The sequence below is a fragment of the Dermacentor albipictus genome, chromosome 1 (genome assembly GCF_038994185.2).
Source record: "Dermacentor albipictus isolate Rhodes 1998 colony chromosome 1, USDA_Dalb.pri_finalv2, whole genome shotgun sequence".
Lineage (NCBI taxonomy): Eukaryota > Metazoa > Arthropoda > Arachnida > Ixodida > Ixodidae > Dermacentor > Dermacentor albipictus.
Window position 1 is genome coordinate 117607133 of NC_091821.1, and position 22900 is coordinate 117630032.

The window sequence follows — 22900 nt, forward strand, 5'->3', positions numbered from 1 at the left end:
ATTCGAAAAAGAACTATTCGGATTCGAAACTATTTTCGAAACTAATATTTCGCAACAAACGAATGTAAAAGTCCGGTAACGGTTCTCAGCCTGCTAAACAAAGTATCGAAAATTATCTGAAGTGAGACGACGATGGAAGTTGCCGAAGTAATGTGCGGTAACAATATGGGTAATGCAAGCTTTGTAGTTGATTTCACGGCGGCAGCCCACATGACAACCTGTGATTTAGGCTAATAGTTTGTCATTTAGTGTTTCCGGCAGTCAAGTCATGTGGCAGTGTTATCTTTCATGCTACAAACTGATATTTTTCTTGCAACGGGCCGTTTTACATGTGTCTACGGCACACAAGCCCTTCCCCAGCTTTGTTTTTATTTTTCTAGAACTGCTGATATTTTTATTGGGATAACAATTATTGGACAGTCCAGGCGCATTTATACCGTCGGCGTCGCCGCGAAGTTTCGTATCAAGTCCGTGGGCGATAAAATCGTCGCCGCGCGCCGTTATGCTGCATGTTCGAGTGAAAGCTTGCGAGGGTGAGCGGGCGATCGCGGCTCAATCTCGCGCACACAACGGCGGAAAGCGGTGAGGAAGCATGCCGCTTTCTGTCGCGCGCAAAGCTTCGGGAGGAGAGGAGGTAGGGCCGGAGGGTTCTACTCCAGGCGGCCCAGGCCGCCATGCTTGCCCGGTCTGGCCGCTGTATCTTGAAAGCCATCTGTGACGGGTAGAGAGTCCACGCTGCGCTGTTTTCAAGGCATGGTTCGCCTTGATGAGAGGGGCTCCACGAAGGTAAATTCGCTCGCTGCTGCAGCAGCGAGTTTCCGTGGTCATCGAGTGATGTGTTCATGTTGGCTTGTACGGCGTGACACCATGCTTGTTAATTTAGGTATACTCGCGGACAACTTTCTGTTACTATGAAGGGAAAGCTACGGAGGCAAAGCGCGCACAAGTAAGAGCACTTCTGAAGAGAGTCCCGCGACTTAATCCACGTTCGCTTAGGCTGGGGAAGACAAAACATTAACAGCTTATTAGCAAGAGCTAAATTAGACAGAACACACCTCTGAATGTAAAAGTTTACTTATTTTGAGGCTTTTCCCTTCCGCGTCTGGGGAAACGCGCAACCGTTGCACGTGGAAGCTGCGTCGATTCACCGTCTGTTCCGAGCAACCAAACGCACTGTCAAACGGCGCCGGACTACTTGGCTCTTGTAAGACACGCAGCGAGTGTAGTCTTTTCTTGTGTGTCTTCACCATGTCCGTGTCACTGCGCTGCTTCACCAGCAAGGTATGAATGAAGAACACACGTGCACAGCCACGCGCCCATAGCTTCCCCTTCATAGCAACAGAAAGTTGTCCACGAGTATAATATGCCTACGTTTACAAGTTTATACGGCCTATTAAACTGCTGTCCTTACTTCCTATAGCTGTGTACTAATTTGATATCGGAATCGATGCTTCGCTTTCGGGTGAAATTGGTGGTGGTGGTGGTGGTAGGCGGCCACATTTGTGGTAGGCGGCCACGTAGGTAATGTGGCTAATAACGAAGGAGTGTGAGTCTGACGGCGCTAGCCTCCCTCATATCCTGGTGTCTGTTGGTGATTCTTCTGATGAGCCTCATCGTGTTCATGATCTTAGCCTACAAATGCCTGACCGTTTCTCCGTTGTTGCCGTTGGATTCTACGATGAGTTCGAGCACCTTAATCCGCTACACCCTGGGCATTTCTTGTCCGTCTTTGGTGCGCATACAAATTTCTTCGTACGCAGCATGCTGGATGTAAGCTTTGGGGGTCTTCCCCTAAGCGTCGGGTGGTAGAGGAAGTGTTTCGATTTTTCTGCCGAGCTGACGAGACTGGTTTCGACGAGGTACTCTTCCGCCACCTCGACCGTGGTCTGTAACCGCTGTTCGATTTCTCCGTCGCTTCCCTCACACACCCAGATCGTAATGTCATCCGCGTATATTGTGTGATGCACTTCCTCAATGGTGTTGAGCCACTCGGGGAGGCCGATCATAATGATGTTAAAGAGCATCGGCGAGATCACCGAGCCTTGCGTGGTGCCGACACTGCCTATGTTCCTGTCTTCGGATGCGAGTTTGCCCAGCGTTAAGGAGACTTTCCTGTTTGTGAGGAAATCCTGAACATAGCTGTACGCTCGTTTCCTAGATTGAGTGCGGCAATTCTGCGTAGTATGGCTGCGTGAGCTGCGTTGTCGAAGGCTTTCTTGAGGTCTATTCCTAGAATGGCCCTGGTACCTCTTCGCTTGTTGTCGAGTATCTGGTACTTGATTTGCAACATTGCATCCTGCGTGCAGAGATGTGCTCGAAACCCGAGCATGACGTCAAGATACGCTTCGAAGTCGTCCAAGTGTGCGTTGATCTGGGTGAGGAAGGCGTGCTCCGTCAACCTGCTGACGCACGACGTAAGAGATATTGGTCGAAGGTTGGCTGAGATTTGGGGGTTTCCCTAGTTTGGGGATGAGCACAATTTTTGCTCTTTTCCACTGGTGGGGGATGGATCCTCGAGTCCAGCAATCGTTAATGTACTCCGTCAGTTCGGAGATAGTCTCATTGTCCAATTTACGAAGGGTCTTATTAGTTACGCCATCCGGTCCCGGGGCCGACATGCTGTTGAGCTTTTGCAAAGCGGCCCACATTTCCGCCTCGCCAAAGTCTGTCCAGAGTGACGTTGGGTTTTCCCGTCTATTCCCCGTGTTGAATAGTCGGGTTCTGCGGGGCGTATCTGTCGCAGAGTTCGCAAAGCATTTCTTCCTCTTACTTGACGTGTGTGTGTGTATTATCTTGCGCAAGGTTTCCCTACGTATTGCATTGGTCTTGATCGGGTCTAGTAGGTGTTGGAGCAGGCGCCATATGTGACCGGTGCCGATCCTTCCGTTCATCGCGCTGCAGATCTTTTCCCATTGCTGTTTACTAAGAGTTCTGCAGTGCTCTTCTATTTCTTTGTTGAGTAACGCTATGCGTTTCCTCCAGTTCCTATTGTGTCTGTTTCTGCCACCTGGCTTGAAGCGATCGTTTGGCCTTCCACATGTGCACCAGGCGGCTGTCGATCTTAACGGGAAGTTCTGGCGTCACGGTCTTTGTTACTTCATTGACGTAAGCCATCACTTTTTCGGCTTATTGTTGAATGTCTGTGATGGCCGCGTGCGTCGTTTCGGCTAGATTCTTACGGAACTGGTCCCAGGCCACCCATTTGGAAGTTTTATTGGGTTCGACCTTTAAATTCTACAATAATATCGTTTAGAGAATTCTGTGGTCACTACCACGGTCTTCGAACGTGTTATTCCAACTGGCTCCTCTCGTGTTCTTCACTAATGGTAAATCGGGCGTGGTGTCTCTTGTCAACCCGGTTCCCATTCTGGTGGGGGAGCTGAGGTCGGTGATAAGTTTCAGGGCTGTCTCCTATATGCCCTGCCTTAAAGCCTTGCCTTTGGGTTTCATATAGGCGTAGCCCCACGCTCAGTGCGGCGCGTTAAAATCTCCCCCGATTAGTAGGGAATAGGTGCCCGCAATGTCGGTGACCCTCCTAAAAAGCGTTAGGAAGCGCTGTCGTATGTGCGCGGGGTTCCTGTATAGGTTGAGGATAACGTGCTGGATTGGCTCTTGCTTTTGGTAATAATTTTTATGAATAGTTGTTCAATCTTCCCTGCCTTAATGTCGTGACGAACGACCACTAAGCCTTTCCTGCCTTAAGTAGTCACCGCGCGGTTCTCCCCGGAAGGGGGACCGATGGCTTGGTAACCGGGTAGTTTCGCTAATTCGTGTGTCTCTTGAAGCATTATTACACCGGGTTTCGATTTGCTTTTAAGGTGTTGTTGCAGGACCGCTTTTTTTTTGCGGCGTAACTCCTGCAATTCCACTGCCATATCGTCAGCGCGCCTCTTTTACCGTATTTGCCTATTTTGGTCTGGTCGTGGGGTGGCGGTCTGACAGACCTCAGATGCTGCTACCGTGTTTGCAGCGGCGTCGTGAAATTGATTAGAAGCGACCCCCGTTATAGGGGTCCCCCTTGGGCGGATGATGATCTTGAAATCACCCTTCGGTAGATATGGCATGCGGCTGGTCTTGATTAACTGCTGTTTCAGCTTCTGCTCGCATTTCTGCTGCCTTCCGCTGGTGGCGAGGTGGACGCCGAAACTTACCGCATCGGATCTCTCCACGGTTTGCTTTTTCGATCCGACGGTACTCCAACCCGTGCCAGCCTCGAATTATTCTTGGGATGTGTTCTGCCCTTGCACGAGAACCTCCATTTCTTCCGTCTGCGAGCGAGCGTGGGCGCGCGCTACGTGTACTCTTTTTTTCGCAGGTGCGCCTATAGGACTAGGCTCGCGGTAGCCGCCGCCGCGGTTGCCGGTGGGGCACAGACGAAAATTTGGCGTAGAAGTTCGAAAAATTGGATTCCCACCTTAAAATTGGTATGAGAAGAATCCTGGTAACTTGTTGCGTGAGATGGTAGCAAAAACTCGGTTATTTTCGGCGATTTCCTTGCGAAATCATTGAACGAAGATGGTGCCGACGTGATGTGCATCTGCTTTCTTCGGTCACCTCTTCTTCGGGCGAGATTGCGACTTTCTTTTTTAACGCGATAGCGTTAAGGAGCTCGTGTCGCAGAAAAGCCGGTGTCGTCGGCGTCGGGTGTCGGCGTCGGCGGCGTTGACCGTGAGCGATAAATCACGGCAGGCTCTTCATAAATAAAAAGCAACTTCCAACATTGGCCCGGTGGGAATCGAACCCAGGTCTCCGGAGTGTGAGACAGAGACGCTACCACTCAGCCACGAGTTCGATGCTTCCAAGCGGTGCAAACGCGCCTCTAGTGAATGCGGTGTTGCCTTCGAAACCAGCCGTGGAAAGTTATACTGCGGTGTATATCGGTAATTATGACCATGTAACGTACAGAAGTCACAATTACACGAGTTGCGAAGTGCGTTTCCGCTGCATTTCTTTTGCGCTTTCCGCACATGCAGAGCCATCTTGCGGCAAACACAGAAGACCCCCTCCTCTCAATGTACGGCGCTGCCCCGACAGGAGGCGCGCCGCGCGCGCATTGGGACCGCTGCCAGGCGCGTCGCGGGACTCCCTCTCCCCTGACGACGCTTCGCCGTGCTTCCGGTTTAGATTACTATCTATCTCTCTGCGCGTGCCGATCACGACGTTTGGCTGGCGCAGATCGTTTTCCCTCCGAGACACCGAGTTCTTTGGTTCGTTTCGTTCGCTCAGGCGCACGTTTCGTTGTCGCGCCGAACGCTGCGTTGCTCGACGTTCACCGCGTGATAGGTGGGCGCTAAGTCCGATGCGGGGCGCATCGTAAGTGATTGCTGTGCCGTAGCGCATTGTCTTATACCCCTTGGCGGGTCGACGGGAACGCTGTCGCGTCCCACTCTTGAAGGCGAAGCTTAAGCGTCCTCCAATTTTTTTGAACAACCATTTATTTGGCGTTCTTACAAAGCTACTTTAGAAAGTTCAGCTTGAAAGCCTGTTTGCAACCAAGCTCTAAAGATGTTGAGACGCTATTCGTGCAGTTTTTTTTAATGATAGTTAGTTATGCTGTTTAAAAATGATGTTTTGTCCATGATATCTGTCTTTTCTGCACTGGCCAGTGCAGACATGGTACCTAGTTACACCGAAATAAGTAGTCCTGCTGTAAATATATGCACCTGCGTTTGACTATTCGATAGTGGATACTTATTCGTATTCGATTCAGATTCGAGAATCTAAACCAATCTAACCAGAACTGAACCAGTTTGCACAGCTCTGATCGGACGTTAATACCAACCAACATTGCTAGAGCTTTACCGATACTGATGAGTTTACGCGAACCAATCTCTCAAGTGACATCATGGCGGGAGCACTGCCTCCTTGCACGAGATCTACTGCAGTTAAAACTAACTGACGTTAATTGTTAACGTCTTAACAAATAAAAACAAACATTACTAGGATAAATTAATACTTACAAAAACACATGCAGAAAACTGTTCAGTTAAATTGCGCTGACTTTGTGGTTCTTGTTGGAATCCCTCAGTAATCTTCGAAGATTCTTTCCAGTATCAGATTTCGGAATGCTCTTCACAAACTCGACGCCTCCATGAAGATGTTTGTGAAAAGCCGTTTGGTCTGGAAAGCAGAAAAAAAATTAGGGCTATTTAATTTCTGAACCAAACCAGGTGACCGCAGACACTGAGGCTATTGAGTGCTACAGGAACTATAAAAGCAGTCCCAAATTGGCGTGCAAGAAGCACTTGGTCAACGATGTCCCCAGTGTGCGCAACTAGCACGGAGATGTCTTTCCTAGCTTCCTCTGGCGGTGCAGCCTAACTTGACCGTTGATCGCATTGCCGCCTATGTAGCATTTTCGCACGCCGGATTCACGTCAGGTTGTCGTGAAACACCGGTAAACCAAGTGCCACCCTGCGACTTTGAAATACGAATTTGAAGCTTAAACATTAAGGTGCCTGAGTTGCGAGCAGCTGAGAGTGTGTTAAAGGTCACAAAGGTATCTGGATACGTTTTGACGAGTTCGTGAATTTGTGCGCGTCTGATTCTTTCAACCGTTTCCATGCAGGTGCGAGCGGCCCCGAGTGAAGGAGAGCGTATGCTGGCTTACGCTGCCTGAAGCCACACGAGTCCATGCTACTAACATTGAGAACTAATCTCAAGAAGGCTGCAGAGATGACGTGTGCTGCCAAAGTGAGGTGCATGGAAGGTAAGGTTTACAACCCAATTCGCTTCCCCCGAAGGAGGCAGCGAGCGGGGCAGAAATCCCTTTCCGCTCAGCCTGCAGCCGACTAGTTGGGCCACGCCTGCTTGGTTTATAACGTTGTTTCTGTTTCACCCTTATACGGGAAGTACGTGTTAGACCAAGTGATAAAGTGCATATGCGATTAAAAAAGAAAGTGTACAACATTGCGCATTTTTGGTTATATGTTACCTCAGATACCTTGAAAGTAGCAGGTCCACCATCTTTAGTTTATAAAGCGACGCTCTCTTTTTGATTTCTACGCTCTGCGACTCTCAACACCAGCAGCTCGCTTCTAGCGCCTCGCCTGCCCGAGACATGAGATACTACTCCGGTTCGCTCTTCGATGCAAGAGGGCACGTCAAGGCATATTATTGAAATGACGACTTCAGCGCCAAATCTTAAAGCTGCCGCAACTCATCTTCGATCATAGTGGAGTGACAGGCATTAACAGAATCCGTTATCTTTGTGAAGCCTTTCATGCCATTCAACGTACTTAATTTGGGTTCGCGCTGACATTTCAGGCTGAGTTAGCAGAGCAACTATACTTCATCCTGGAAGTGGTTCCTAGGTGGTTCCCGGTCCAGGACGACTTTTGCCCCACATACGAAGCTTAAGTTTAGCGCAGCCGAATTGGCTTCCTTGGCAACATTTGGTGCCCAAAAATTAACTTAATTTCCTGCATCATCAAAAGAAGCTCTTTTCAATTAACTTCATTAGTGACAATCATTCAACGATATTTATTGACATTAAAGGCAGCAAAATCTCACGCTACACAAACAGAAAAAGCGAGTACGACTTTGCCATACTGCACTATTTGTTTCTGAATAGGCAAAGAGCCACTGAGCCTACCAGCAACCAGCTTTGCGAGCTCATTCTTGAGTGTTTCGGTAGCCGCGTCGTCCTGGAAGAGCACGACAAATGCCCGTGCGGCTTCTCCATAGTCGCGGTGAGGAACACCGGTCACGGCCGCCTCCTTGACGGCCTCATGCTGCACGAGTAAGTCCTCAAGTTCTGCTGGTGCCACCTGCTGGTCCATGCACTTGATCAGCTCCTTTATGCGGTCCACGACGAATAGTTTGCCGCCTTCGGTGTAGTAGCCAATATCACCTGCACGCAGGGTGATCATTTATCACATGCTAAATATTTGGCACGCCGGAACATGCTTTTCGAACGAGACGGTTCTCCACCGCATGAAGTGTTTTATTCATAAGAAAAACTCTGGGAACTGATGTCATTTCCGCCCTCGCGCCTGCTTTATCATCGAACGTATTTGCGCCTATGTTGCTGAAGAGTACAAATGACATGACACGACCAAATGCGCGTATGCTTGCGCCTCCTTGCCATATCAGGTAGTGGAAAGACCGACAAGCAACAAATGAGATTCTGCCCGCTGTCGAACGCATTCTTGTCAGTCGCTGCGTCTTATTTTTGTCATTAGTGTGCTGTCGTCACGTATTTTGAGGACGCTCTTGTTGCCAGCATCCTCATATATGCCACGGGGACGTCAGCTCTAGCAGCGAGTATATTGAAAAAGAAGAAAAGAAAAGGAAAAGAAAGGAAGGTGAAAAATAAGAAGCTGGCAGAGGCCGACATTCGCGGGAAGCCGCATGTAAAATCAGCCTCCTGGAATTCCGATGTCCGGCTCCGACGCGCCGCTGAACGGTTCGGTAGCTTCATTGCCACTTCGGTTGCAGAACGTAAAAGTCGAGTTTTTCTTCGACAGCGACTGTCGATTTGAGACTAAGACGGTCGCAAATCCTCTGCGACTAAAGCCGGTGTGAAGAATGCGCCTGTAGGTTGGTTACGATGTAAGGATGATTATTGGATGTTATTGGTGCAAGGGCGAGGTGTAGCCAAAGAGCACCAAGGCAATGATAATTATCTGTCAATGGTGCATCTGTCAATGGCGCAACTTTTAAGCGTAGGTTTAACACGGCTGTATAGAGAACTCAAAGATGTGAATTGCGTAGAATATATGTGCATTGAAACTATGAGAACGAGGTGCGAGTTATGAGACGTGCTATGGTCATAAAAGGTATGCAATAAGGGGATGATATACAAAAGATATGGGTTTCAGCAGCACTAATGCCTCAGCGGGACCCTTGAACTATAGGGCATAGAAGCACGTGCTCTACAAAAGTGTATCATCGTAGCAGCACCCTCCAGTGAGAAAATGTGCCACGAAATTCGTCGGTGTACAATAAGGAGTACACCAACATCATTTATAAAAGCTGAGACTGATTTACAGTCAAAGAGTGGGTGATTACGTAAGAACATTGCTGCGTGTAGTGGGACTTAATGACGGCATGATAAACGAAAGTTTTTTTCTGTGAACCTCAAATGCACGACATTCCAGCAACACGTGAAGGATAGTTAATGTCGCTCCGCATTTATCACAGATAGGTGGCTCATCACCAGTCAACAGACATGTGTCTGTGCCATACGTGTGGCTTACTCTAAGGGTGTGTTCAAATTCTGGTCAGCATCGGAGACAGTCTACGTAGACAGTAAGAAGACAGCCGGAGACAGCCGGAGACAGCTTCGAGGCCATGTAATGGAACGCGTTTCTAGCCGTCCCGAAGGCGTACGGGAGGTATGTGTGCGAAAGGAATTACACTTCGTGAATATGGGAGACGCTTCTGCGACGTGACGCCACCTCGCGGCAATAAGAAAAAGTTGAGAACAAATATACATTATTTCTGTACTTCGTCTTTGCGCATGTAAACCTATGAAAAACACTGGTAGCTTACATTAAGGGCATAGGATAGCGTGTCTACGTTTTCTTGTGCGCAGACAACCTTACTGTCGTCTTTACAAGCGTCCTGTTCAGCCGCTCTCTTGTTTGGACAGGAAAGTAGCCTGCATCGTTCTTCACTTTGATGCCGTATTCGCGAAGCTGTCGACTTCGACGTCATCGTGAGAATTGGAACGAGACTTAAGATGGGGGCTGTTTGCTTAGCCGTCTACTTTGCTGTCTACGGCAAGTATTGGAACACATCCATTGTCTACAGATGATTACCTTAGTTCGCCGTATTTTGGATACGGTTGCCAGTTTCCGAAGTGTGGTTTAATAACATGCATGCAACTTATTAAATATTTCATTGTCCCATGAGCGTTGCCAATAGTTCCTAAAGGTTTTCGTAGGAATGTTTTAAGTCTATGGCAGAGACAGCTATAGAGGAGTTACTGCCGTTTGTTGCTATTGTGGTGGTTTCATCAGCGAGCATATTGCCCTCGATGCCTCTGCGTCGAGGGGCACAGCTCAATGCGACATGTTGATTAGACATGTTGAACACAGGAGTGAGTAAAGGTCATTTAGTGCCAGATTTTTTATTTTATGAAATGAACTTAGGCATCTTAAAACACTTAAAGAGTCAGTTTATATAATGACTTTTTGTATCTTTGTTTTCCTAATATGTTGAACAGCCAACTGTAGTGCGTATGCCTCAGACGTAAAGATGCTCGTTTCAAGGTGCAAAACATCGAATTAGGAGAAAGATGGTCCGAGTGCTGCATAAGACACACCAGCTTGTAATCTTGATGCGTTAGTACAGTACTCCGGGCATGAGTACTTCGGCTGAAGGCTTAGAAAGTGCATCTTAATATGTGCTTCTGGGGCGTGCTTAGTTACCTCAATAAACGATGTGTCACATTCTATGAGCTGCCACTGCCATGGTGGTAACAACTTTACTGGAGGCATGCGACGTTGTTCAAAGAGTGGTACGCCCACCACTTTGCTGAGGCTCCGTACATGTAACGAGAAAGGCTCTCACGCTGCAGGTCGATTCTGAAAGAGTGTGGAACTAGTCAAGAAGTGCATGGTTGAATAGGACGTATGTTCAGAGTTAGCGTTTACTCTCAGAAAATATGTGAAGCTGGAGTCCTTTGTAGATGGAGTGACCACTCGTTTGCCTCTCCGTAGAGGCTTGCCACAGGACTTGCCCTAAAAGCGCCTGTGGCCCAACAGATGCCTAGGGGGTGGACGGGATCCATCAGCTTTAGGGCTCTGAACGCAGCACACTGGTACACTGCTGCACCGTAGTCTAATCGTGTACGTGTAAGGCTCTTATAGAGGCTCATGGGGCATTTCCTATTACTACCCCACGTTGTGTATGACAAAAATTTAAGAATGTTCATTGATATTAAGTATTTGTTCTTAAGATGCTTCAAGAGTGGGATGAAAGTAAGCTTTGTGTCTAGTGTTATGCCTAAAAATGATATTCGGTACTTACAGGTATGCGCTGTCCATGCAGTTCTAAATTAGGATCAGCGATCAATCCTCTATTTCGTATAAAAAGAATACAAGAGTCTTTATTCGGGTTCAGCTTAAAGCCATTTTCATCATCCCATTTAGAGACTTTGCTCAGACCAAGCTAAACCTATCAGGTTGCCAGGTTGAGATTGATGCCAGGTTACACGACCTAAATCCTACCTGTACGTCGTCTACGTATACCGAATAAAAGATAATACGTGGAATGGATGGATGCAAGGAATTCATCTTTACAATGAAAAACGTACAGCTAAGTACTCCACCTGCGGTACCCCGGTTTCCTCTATGAACGGTCTAAGCAGAGCAATGCCAATTCTAACTCGGAAAGTACAATTAGAGACGTAGCTTTCCATAACACTAAACATGCTTCTCTGAATGCCCATCTCTGACAGGTCCCGCAATATTCCAAAGCGCCACGTCGTGTCGTAGGCCTTTTATATGTCGAGGAATACGGACAAGAAAAACTGCTTATGGACAAAAGCGTTACGAATATTTTCCTCAATGCCTAGTACATGGCTGTTTGTTGACTGGCCTTCTCTATAGGATCGAGCAGTTTGATTCGAGAAAATGTAATAATAATATTTGGGGTTTTACGTGCCAAAACCACTTTCTGATTATGAGGCACGCCGTAGTGGAGGACTCCGGAAATTTTGACCACCTGGGGTTCTTTAACGTGCACCTAAATCTAAGTACACGGGTGTTTTCGCATTTCGCCCCCATCGAAATGCGGCCGCCGTGGCCGGGATTCGATCCCGCGACCTCGTGCTCAGCAGCCCAACACCATAGCCACTGAGCAACCACGGCGGGTTCGAGAAAATGTAAGCGACGGCAGTTCATTATTTTTTTCAGATAGCTTGTGCCGGCAACTTGTGAGAGCTATTTGGCGATAACTTGTCACTAAAGAACGGTCCTGCCCCTGCTTCAGAACCGAAACGGCGATAGCTCTTTCCAGGTTGGTGGAATGGACCCAGCAGCCCATATTCTATTAAAATGTGAGCAGATTTCTGCGAGCGTCTGCGTGAAGGTTTTTGGTCATATTATACATTAGTATATTAGGTCCCGGTGCTGAGCTCGGACTCGGCAATGGTAGGCTCTTATGGCAATGCAGGCTCTTAAGTCGGCAATGGTAAAAGAGCGATTGTAGGGTTCGACCTGTCTGCACTTACGATCTAAGGACATGAGTTATATTTGTTCTTTGTGTTTAAGGAATGACTGACTAATTCATAGAGCTAGAGACGTGCTCGAAGTGCTCCCCAAGAGCGTAAGCCTCGTCTTCCAAGCTATTTCCTTCGTCATTTACCAGAGTCAAAGAGTGGGTTGATTATCCGTTTGACCTTCTGAGCCCATTACACACTTACGTTTTCTGTGTATAGAAAGCAATTCTTGAGAGAAACTTCTCTCAGCTGGCCTCTTCGCTTGTCTTCAAGTCCTTGCCCCCTGGGACTTAATCTATTTGAATTTGATGAGATTTTCCGGATTAGGTTATCAGGACGCAGTCTGACCCATGCCTTATTCTGTCTCTTTCGCGCATATCTGCAGTCTTCATTCCAGCAAGGAACTGTCTTACATGAATGGCTATTTGTGTGCAGAAGGAACATTTCTGCAGCATCAGTAATAAGAGCGGTAAACTATGGCCAGGCGTCATCTATGATAAATCACGTATAAAATCCCGTGATAAACATGTAAATTCTTTAAAATTTTTCCAATCGACAGAGGCCAGCTTTCATCGAATGGCATGTGGAGGAGAGTCATGCTGCTTTATCAGGCTCAGTATTATAGGAAAATGGTCGATCCTAAAAGGATTACGATAACATTCCATACTTTGTAGGGAAAACTTGTAGAAGATAAAAGAGATAAATCGATAGATGAGTACGTATTATTATAGAGATTGTAATAGGTTGGCTTTTTCTTATTAAAGAGACATGAGCCGGTTTTAGTAAGAAAATTTTCTATAAGGCGACCTCTCGCGTCACACCGGGAAACTCCCCAAAGAATGTTCAGAGCGTTGAAATCTCCGACTTGTACGTAGGGCTCTGGAAGCTGGTAAATGAGGCCATAGAAATTTGCTCTACTGAGTTTGTACTTAGGACTAATATATAAAGAGCAGACAGTAACTAGCCTATTAAAAAGAATTGCCCGCACTGATACTGCCTGTAGAGACGTCTGTAGGGGTAAATGATGGCAAGCTACAGACGTGTCCATACTTATTGCTAAATCGCCGGATGAGGCATCAGCCTAGTCATTGTCTTTGCGAAGTATGGCATGTTGCTGGATAAAGTTTTTGTGTACAGGTTTTAAATGTGTTGGTTCAACACACAACAGTTTGGACTATTGTCGTGTAACAGTTCTTTAAGGTCATCACGATTGCGGATAAGACCCCTCACATTCCCCTGTAGAAATGGTGAGTCCATTTTGAGAAAGCTTTATGTTGTGTGTTCAAGAAATAAGAATGAAAATTATCTCTAGAGCCCTTTCATGGGCTCTGCGATGCGGGGTTTCTTTCTTTTGGCGCCGTACTGAGACTCACGCCGTTCCTTCGGCGCTAGCTGCGCCGTCTAAATAGGAGTGGTGTCCATCGCCCCTGGCGGAGCGCTGGACACCCGCTCATTAGAGCGGTGGGGTCATCTTGAAGGCCTCGTCTCAAGAGAGGAAAGCCTGGATGTCACCAGCTCAGAGGTTGATGGTTCCTTTTCCTGAAGAGGCGGAGCAGCGCTGGCTGCAGCCACCGAGGGGATGGATAGCGTCACCGCAGGCTCACTGCGCATGCGCCTGACAGCCGCCGGGCGCCGTTCTAGGGCTGCCTCCTGACGCGCCGGCAAAGCTGCTCTTTGGTAGGTATGAAACCCGCCTTCGTGCTTCCTTAAAATAACTTTTTTCTTTCATTTTGATCGTTACGATCTCTTCTTTCTTCCAGGACGGGCAGGACCGTGAGTATGCGGCATGTTCGCCATCCCAATTAACAGTGTGGAGTGTTTTCATACGTTTTGGATTAATGTTCACGGGAGCTACATTTAGCACCTGTATGTTGGCCTCGGCAGTTCTGTGAACTGTGGCAGAATCGCTGGAACTGGAAGCATCGCAAATGATTTGGGAAATATGACGTGACCCGGATCTTGACGTACCTGCCTCAATATTTTCTGGCAGTACACTTGAGCCAAAAGTAAGGAGTAGGTGCTTGGTTTTGATCTCTTTCCCCTACCGCCTAATCCTAATTGTTTTAACATTAATGAAATTCTGTTCGCTCCAGCATTCTACTAATTCAGTTTCAGTCAGTTCCGTCAAGTCCTCATCGGAGACAGCTCCACGGGCGGTACTCATGGTACGGTGTGGTGATAGTGTCACTGGAATGTCCCCTGTTAGGAAGCTTGTCATGTTTCCTATCTCGGAATTCCAAAAGGAGGTCACCGCTTGTCATTTTCGTTACTTTATAGACTGCACCAAGAGCTTCAGTCAGACATTTTGAAACGAGGAATGGTGAGATCATCGTCACAGTCTTTTCTGGTTGATCGGAATGGATTACATGAAACAGCTAAAAGTTTCGCATTTAGTTGCTGAAAACGGAAAAAACTTCTTCGGTGTGCCCTCGTTTCTTAGGGCGATCAGGAAGTTTTGGGAAAGAACTGTCCATATGAGTAATTACAAATTCGGCAGTACCGCCAGCCATCCACAGTGGAGCCCAAAAAGTGGACGCCGCAGGACTTGTAGTAAACAGACCCAGTGAACGCCAACTGTACTTTTCTGCTATAAAAGTATTGTACAACCAAGGTTAACCCTTGCTGCCTGGAAAAACGGAAGTAAAAGAAGCAGAAGAGAAGTCAGGAAAGATTTAAAATAAGAGAGAAAGACTAAGATTGTAGAGGAGGACAGGAAAAGGCAATTACCGATTTCCCCCGGGTGGGTCAGTCCGGGGGTCTACGTGAAGCGGAGGCCACAGAAGTGTGTTGCCTCTGCCGGGACGCGGGGGAGGGGGAGCAAAGGTCCAAACTCTCATCATCGGCTCAGCACTCAGGACCCCTTTCTTCCCAGACACGGCTAAGCCGCGCATGGTTAAGTGCGGGAGGCTCCCACTGTCGTGTGCTTGGGTCCATCTGTCGCAAGACACCAAACGCCTGCTGACGATAACGCGCCTGCGGGGGACTACGATGTAATGCGCATGTCATTTGTAATGCGCTCTTGAGCGATTTTCGTAGGTGCGCAACCAACTATGAGGTACAGCGGATGCTCTACTCACACGCTCTGTGCGTCTTTACGCCTCCAGAACGCCTTCATGCTCTGTCTCTCCGCGAGCAGAAGTGGATGCCGCATTAACAATATTTTTTTATCCGCATTTTTCAATTGATTATCATGGTTCCGGCGATATCTCAGGAACATCCATCTTTTTTGTCCCCCTTACCAGTGCGGAGTAGCCAACCAGGCTCAGCATGGTTAACCTCCCTGCTTTCTTTTTATCTCTCCCGCGCTTTCTGCCTCATGCCACCAAACAGCCTAGAAACATTGCTGAATAATATACCACTGCGTGAGCAATTGGTCTGCAAGTCTGCGCTCAGTCGCAGAAGAACCGCGAGAAAAAATGAAATCAAGCAAGTCAGTCGATATTTTTCGAGTGCATTGACCCACTAGTACCAACGCCCTCTTGGACAGACCCTCTAGCTTTCGCACATATACAGGTCAGCAAAATAGACAGACTCACAAAAAAAATCTTTCTTTTTTTGCTTGAAGCTCACTCGGGCTCAGGTTCACCAATATTATACTATTTATTACGGCACTCAGTTTAGTTGTATTTTCTACATGCAATTCTACTGAACAATACTAACGCGCGCGTAACCACGACGACCGGAATCCGAGTCCACAAGCTGACTCTACCCGCTCTTTTCGGGTTTATGTAAAGCCGCTAATCACATTAAATTGCACCGAATTGGGAAAAATTCACGCGTTCAAAAAAACAATATAATGAAACAGAACCTGTTTTAATGAAGCCATCTTCGTCGTACAGGTTCCTTGTCGCCTCTGGCTTGTTGAGGTAGCCAAGACAACAATATGGGCCTTTCACACAGATTTCGCCGTGCTCGCGAGGTCCAAGCTTATCGCGAGTTTCCACGTCGACGACCTAAGATCGAATGACCAGTATGAGCTGAATTGCACAGCAGGTGACGTGATAACAAACAAACAAACAAACAAACAAACAAACAAACAAACAAACAAACAAACAAACAAACAAACAAACAAACAAACAAACAAACAAACAAACACCGACAACAAGAAAGCACAGATTCACGGAAGGAAGTTAAAGCTAAACAAAATAAAAAATTACATTATGCCAAAACCACGATCTGATTGTGGGGCACGCCGTAATGGGGCGGGTCTCTGAAAATTTGTACCACCTGAGATTCTTTGACGTGCACCTAAATCTAATTACACGAGTGTTTGGGCCCCCTTCGAAATGCAGCCGCCGTGGCCTTGATGCGTATTTACAATTGCTAGTAGGTACAGCGGGGCGTGGCACTTGCTGAGACGCCGGACGTTTGCGTGCATGCGCGAGTAAAAGCGCGTGGAGAGAGGAAATGTGGGGACCTTTGCTCCTTGAATATATGTCTCTGCAAAGGCACTACGGAGGAGTTTCTTAGCGCGTGTTGTATGCATCTGTCCCTATAGGCGTGCCGGTAGAAGTCGCGGGGCGTGGTAGTGCTGAACTTAGCGGCGCAAGTTGGCGGCTGGACGTAATTGCATTTATTAAATCGCGTTTTTTACTAATTGAAAGAGCGTGTCATTATTTCGCATTATTGGCTGCGCCTCCAGGACACCAAAGCGGCGACGGGAACGCCAAAGCTAGAACCCGGGGCCCTATAACGTAAAAATATTCCAATCTCCTGACATCAAATTTGCGTAACCACCGACGCAAGCACCGGGCGGTCACCCGCAGGGTTGTCTTAACAGACCAATCAAACGCTCTCCTCGTTCATAGGAGGTGAGTTTTGTTGGCTTGAAAAACGAATAACATTGCCTACACTGAGCGGCTTGTCGTATCTAATTGGCTGACAAGATGCGAGGATTAGGCTCAAGTGGAGAGGGATTCACTGGGGCAGAGCCAGTGCACTGAAAATCGATAACCGGATGAAGAGGGTGGTGCCGGCGTCTGCGATTGGTCGGCTTTCCCTTCTTAGCTTGTGGTGGCTGGTCGAAAATCACGGGGGCATGGAACGGAAGCTTAAGAATGACGCTAAAACTGAACCTCAGCAAAGAAGAGTTGGCAGAATGAGGTGGTAAACATGCCGAAAGGGCTCGAAAACGTTACACGGCCACGCAAGAAGTTTTATTATACGCAAATACACCCATGCTCTCCGGCAGGTGCGAGTAGCAAGCGTCTCAGCGATCGGCGGCAGCCATCTTTTATTCCTTTATGAACGGGGCAGCCTGCGGCTATTCCGAAGAAAATTCAGTTTTGTTCGGCATATTAATGCATCTTTATGGCGTACACGTCACTTTGACGCGGTGAGTTTGTGCGGTTTTGTGACGTCGCGTGACAGGCAGGTGAAGTGGGTGCAGCCGGAAAACTTTTTACCAATAGCCGAGGGCTAATGGCGAAAAGGGGTCGAATCAGAAATAACTGTTCTTTCTTTTTTCTGTCAAGTCATGCACAATCAGTGTGTACACATCATATCAGATGGGGAGATATTGCGGTTTTCGTGACTTCGCGTGACAGATAGGTGAAATGGGTGTGGTCGAAAAAGTTTTTGACCAATCGTGGAGGGCTGATAGCAGAATTGGAATAGAAAAGTTTGGAATAGTTTTACGTTGTAGCGCCCCCGGTCTGGTCCGTGGGATGGGGCTCGCCGAGGCCTGCGCGTGCCAGGGGTGTATAAGATCGGCTGTCCGCTATACCTTGCCCCTTCAGACACAGCGATCACCCAGTGGGGCGTCCGTGCCCACTGCCTCACCGCGCGGGCCGCCAGCGGCGGAGCGACCACGCTCCGCAATGCCGGCATGTCTAGGGGACAAACGCAAACAACACGCGCTAAGAAACCTCTTCCGTAGTGCCTAGGCAAAGTCGCATATTCAAGGTGCAAAGGCCACCCAGATTTTCTCTCTCGCAGACGCTCTTACTCGCGCCTGCACAGAAACGTCGAGCGCTGCGAGAAACGCCACGCCCCGGGATTCGATCTCGCGACCTCCATGCTTAGCAGCCCAACACCATAGCCACTAAGCAACCACGTGAGCCAGACGTGAGCATTAAATAGAAAGCAGCCAGTGTGTGTGAGAGTGTGAGTGTGAGTGTGTGTGTGAGTGTGTGAGAGTGTGTGAGAGTGTGTGAGAGTGTGTGAGAGTGTGTGAGAGTGTGAGTGTGTGTGAGTGTGTGTGAGTGTGTGTGAGTGTGTGTGAGTGAGTGTGAGTGAGTGTGAGTGAGTGTGAGTGAGTGTGAGTGAGTGTGAGAGAGGGTGAGTGAGTGTGAGAGAGGGTGAGTGAGTGTGAGTGAGTGTGAGAGAGGGTGAGAGAGTGTGAGTGAGTGTGAGAGAGGGTGAGTGAGTGTGAGTGAGGGTGAGTGAGTGTGAGTGAGGGTGAGAGAGGGTGAGAGAGGGTGAGTGAGGGTGAGAGAGGGTGAGTGAGGGTGAGAGAGGGTGAGTGAGAGTGCGTGTGTGAGAGAGTGAGAGTGAGAGAGTGTGAGTCAGAGTGAGAGTGCGTGTGCGAGTGCGTGTGCGAGTGCGAGTGCGTGTGAGTGCGTGTGCGTGTGAGTGCGTGTGTGTGTGCACTTTTAATTTCGACCCCCCGGGGCTCTTGAACAGGCACCCAAAGTCTGCACCCGCACTAGAACGCAGCAGCTGCAAGCTCATTATGTAACAGGAACTGCCTATAATCATTTATTATGCAACTCAAGGTTAGCTTTCCGGCACCGTAAAATCTACTCCTTGCCATTGACCGAGGTCCTGAACTGTTACACAACACTGTCAGTACTCTCGGGTGCAGCAGCGCCAAAGAAAAAAAAAACTGAGCTGTGGCCAACGACCTAACGACGAGCGCGCAATGCGCGATAGGAAAGGCCTTCGCGGGTAGCGTTCACGCAGATTCACATGTACAGCTCGACAGATGCTACAAGAAAGATGCGCAGAGCGTCAGTGAAATTCTGCAGAGGCGAGAACCAAGGCTGAAATAATTTCGAACTTACCTTTATGTGCGCCATTGGAAAGGGCTTTCCAACGCTCTCGTAGTCATCTATGCCGGCTGGTGTAACCGTGACTCCGCCACACGTTTCGCTCATGCCGAAAACTTTACAGAGAAAAAAAAAATAGCAGACAAATTATCATACCAATGAAGAACCACTATGCTCCACTCACATTAAACTTGAAGGAAACGTAACATTAGTTCTGATTAAAAAGAAAGGCTTATGAGACAGTCACCTGCATTGAAAAGTCTTATTAAAAAAATTAATAACGTAATCTCAATAAAGATGAGTTCCCAATGGTTTCGCGATATTGTACACATTATTTTACCCAGAAATTAAGTGATAATAAATGTGCGATGCTAAGGTAACAAAGGGAACATGCGTTTCACAGAAACTAATACGTGAATCTCAACTTGCCTGCTAAGTACATTTCATTCATCCTCAGGATAGTTGACTGTAGATCCGCAGTAGACTGCATATTTCTTCATTTTTTTTTCAAATTCCTACACAATGTACCACATGATATCATCGCGCGAATACGATGAACGACGAAAGGAACAGCAACGTCAATATGCACAACACCCTCGAGCTCAGGCTACCTACGACGCAGTGGTTCCTGCCCGAAGAAGGCCACACACATTTAGGTCGCCTCAAGAGCAGCGCGAATACGATGAGCGACGAAAGGAACAGCAACGCCAATATGCAAAACGGCGTCGTACTCAGGCTAGCAAGCACGCAGTGGTTCCTGCCCAATACAAGCCACGCACAGTTAGGTCGCCCCATGAGCTGCGCGAATACGAAGATTGGTTCCAGCCGAATATCACCTACGGATGCTGTACCTCACTTATGCCTACTTTATAAAAATTTATATCATGATGTACTCCGCGACTTGCTTCTGTTTAGCCAAGGATTAAAATCGTAGGTTGGTATTCCCAAAAATATTCTCACGCAAGAAGTGTTAGTAAGGACATATGAACGCCAATAGCCATGTTGAACGTCCGGACAATAGTTTTATGAACAGACCAATTTCTTACGGCACAAATCCATTGGGCCATTCTTCTTCCACTAACACTTAACGAAGGAAACGGCCTTACTGAGTCACTGGTTTACATTATTGATAACAAGTTGTTTATATTACGTTTAACTTCTAACTTTAGCGGCGGAGGATAAACTAGCCTTAATACTTGCGCTTTTGTGCCATGAATGTTGGTATTTTTCCGTTATTTTTTTCTCTTGCCACCTTACAAAAAGTTCTGACATGATATTGACGGTATTATATTCTGCCATTCATGTGTTCATTTGCTGCTTGTGATTAATGTTGGTACCACTCTCATTTGTAACACTCGCTTTGGGTCCTGAGGGTAAAGCAAGTAAATCAAAGAGCCGGCTATCGTTCACGCGGTCATTAATCATTTGCATCAGGTGGTCATTTTGTGTGTTTATGGATATTTTATTGTTCATACTGATTCAGTACTAAAGAAGTAAGCCAGTTGTGGTAGAACTTTCATCCAATGGTGTGCACCGCAAGTCCAGATGCTGTAGAGCTTGATGTGACTATTAGAACTGCACTCGTCTTATCCTCCAGAGAACGTCCGACTTTGATATCGAGTTCGCTGTTGTTCTCGTAAGCCAATGTAAAGTAGTTCTCGAGTGAAGTTAATGATTCCAACAGGTGAGTACAAGCTACGCTGCGTGCGATGTTACGGTAAATTATCACCAGAGAAGCAAAGATGATTTATTTTGAATTACTAAACTAGTTCAGTACCAGCTTGGGGATGGCTTTGACACTAATGCCTACCACTTTTCATTGAATAGCCTCTGTGTGTATGACTTAATAGCTCTGCGGAAGCTCGCAAGGTGGAGAGAAGTAATTAAGGAAAAATGAAACCCGTAGGGGTTTTCTTTGTAGCAATTGCTACGGTTGGGTGGATGTCTCATTTTCCATTCCATTGCCTCTCTGTGTAGCATGGCAACATTTCATGCTTTTTAGGCAAAGGAAACACTACTGCATTTTTTACGAGCCAAAAGGAGAAAAATAAAATTGACCGTGGAAACGTACCATGAGTCTAGCTGCAAACTCGATCAGTGTCGAAAGAAATCCTGTTTATGTAAGAAGTTTCGCTCGTTTACAGGACATTGCATGTCTATAGCAAGCAAATGAATAAGAAGAAGAAAGTATTGCGACACAGGTGCGCGTTCTGTTTTTGATATAAACATATTTTAGGACAAAAAAAAAAACGTTATTCATCTATCTTGGAAACTGAAGCCAATCCAAACTGAATTACGGTGATACGTTAAACCGACTTGATTTTCAAGAGTACTGGCCATTGATCACTAGACAGCAAGAAAAATAAGGAAACAAGCTGCATACAAAGGCCGCCATTCGTGGAACGAACTATTAATAATTGCGTGCTGTTTAAAGCCTTTCACAGTAATGCAAACTGTTTTTAACATAGACACAGCGCACTTCAGAAGCGACAGTATAACAGCGAACTAGCAAATGAGTGGCAAGTAACCTAATTGAACCTACGATGGCGGAAAGCTTTCAACTTGAACTTGTCAATAATGCCTTGCGCCACTATGGCCGGAGTGGTCGAGCCGCCAATTAGCAACTTGCTCATGCTGCTCACGTCGTAGTTGTCGATGCACTCGCACTGCACTAACTTCTGCGCAAATGTCGGGAACTGGAGCATCACTGTGGCCTGCAAGTGAACAAAAAAGAGAAAGAAAGGCTCTTAAATACACAGCTGAAGAATTCCCATGCACCATTTCCGAAAGGCTACTTAATTCCAATGGATTCGGAAGAAAACAAACAGCGGGACAAAGGACGAGCGAGCAAAGGGCACAGGACAGAGCCCTGTCCTGTGGTCTGTTTGTTTTATTCTAATAATGAACCAACCAGCCCTTTTGAACACACTGCTAACGTCCAATGGATCCGTTGACGGACATGCGTGATCAGCTGTCGCTGCGCAGCCTTCCTCTGTTGCTCCCCCACCCCTTCCGCCGCGTAGAGGAGCATGCTAGAGACGCTTCACTCAGTCGGACCTCTCCATCTTTCTACCATTAAAGTTCCCGATACGTGGCAGTCTCGTGCAGTGCCCCCCCCCCCCCCCCCTTCTATCTTGAGGACTCCCAATTTGGTCATAGGCCGTGCCGTGCTTAACATGCCGGTACTCGAAACTGAAACTAAACAGAGTCGCTGGGTGGGAGGCCACGTGAAAAAGCGGAGTGCTAGTTGTCCCTCTTCCATTCCAGAATGTTTAAAGCGTTTAAATTTAGCAAGACATATCAATTTGGAACGAATTCTGCGGATGGCAGCGGTTTCGAGATCTCTGCCGTCAATGTTGCAATAAAAAAGTGCGGTGGTACCACTTACTTTCTGTAAGGAAACGCCTTCTTGTGCATCGAAGTACAAAATTTAATGGAGCGCCAACGTATTTCTTCGTATACATCGGGAATTGATATTAAACTGGTGTCGCCCTGATAATTCGTTCCTAGTGGATACGCCTTGCGAACTTTCTCTGCTACAATTCGTAAAGTGGAACATGCGCCATAAAATAATTAGTTAAAGTTATTTAGCACAATTTTCATTAGTCGATTACGCATTTTGATTTCTCATGCAATTGATGTCCGCCTCTTCGAGTAATCCAGTTCAAGGATTAGAACTGTGCTGTCTGCCACAGGCGATTTTTAGAAATTATGCATGGTCTATAAATTATGAAGAACCAAC

The 22900-nt window shown here is 47.3% G+C and overlaps 1 protein-coding gene across 1 annotated transcript in view; it reads right to left on the minus strand.

The window, feature by feature from the left end:
• LOC135907868 (probable 4-coumarate--CoA ligase 1) overlaps window positions 1-22900 on the minus strand; it is a 92028-nt gene that overhangs the window by 1940 nt on the left and 67188 nt on the right. The window contains exons 6-10 of the mRNA XM_065439629.1: window positions 21701-21872; window positions 19174-19274; window positions 15978-16122; window positions 7595-7852; window positions 5961-6120 (exon numbers count right to left, since the gene is read on the minus strand). Coding sequence (XP_065295701.1) covers window positions 5987-6120; window positions 7595-7852; window positions 15978-16122; window positions 19174-19274; window positions 21701-21872 — 810 coding nt within the window. The 3' untranslated portion in view covers window positions 5961-5986. The remainder of the gene's footprint in view (window positions 1-5960; window positions 6121-7594; window positions 7853-15977; window positions 16123-19173; window positions 19275-21700; window positions 21873-22900) is intronic.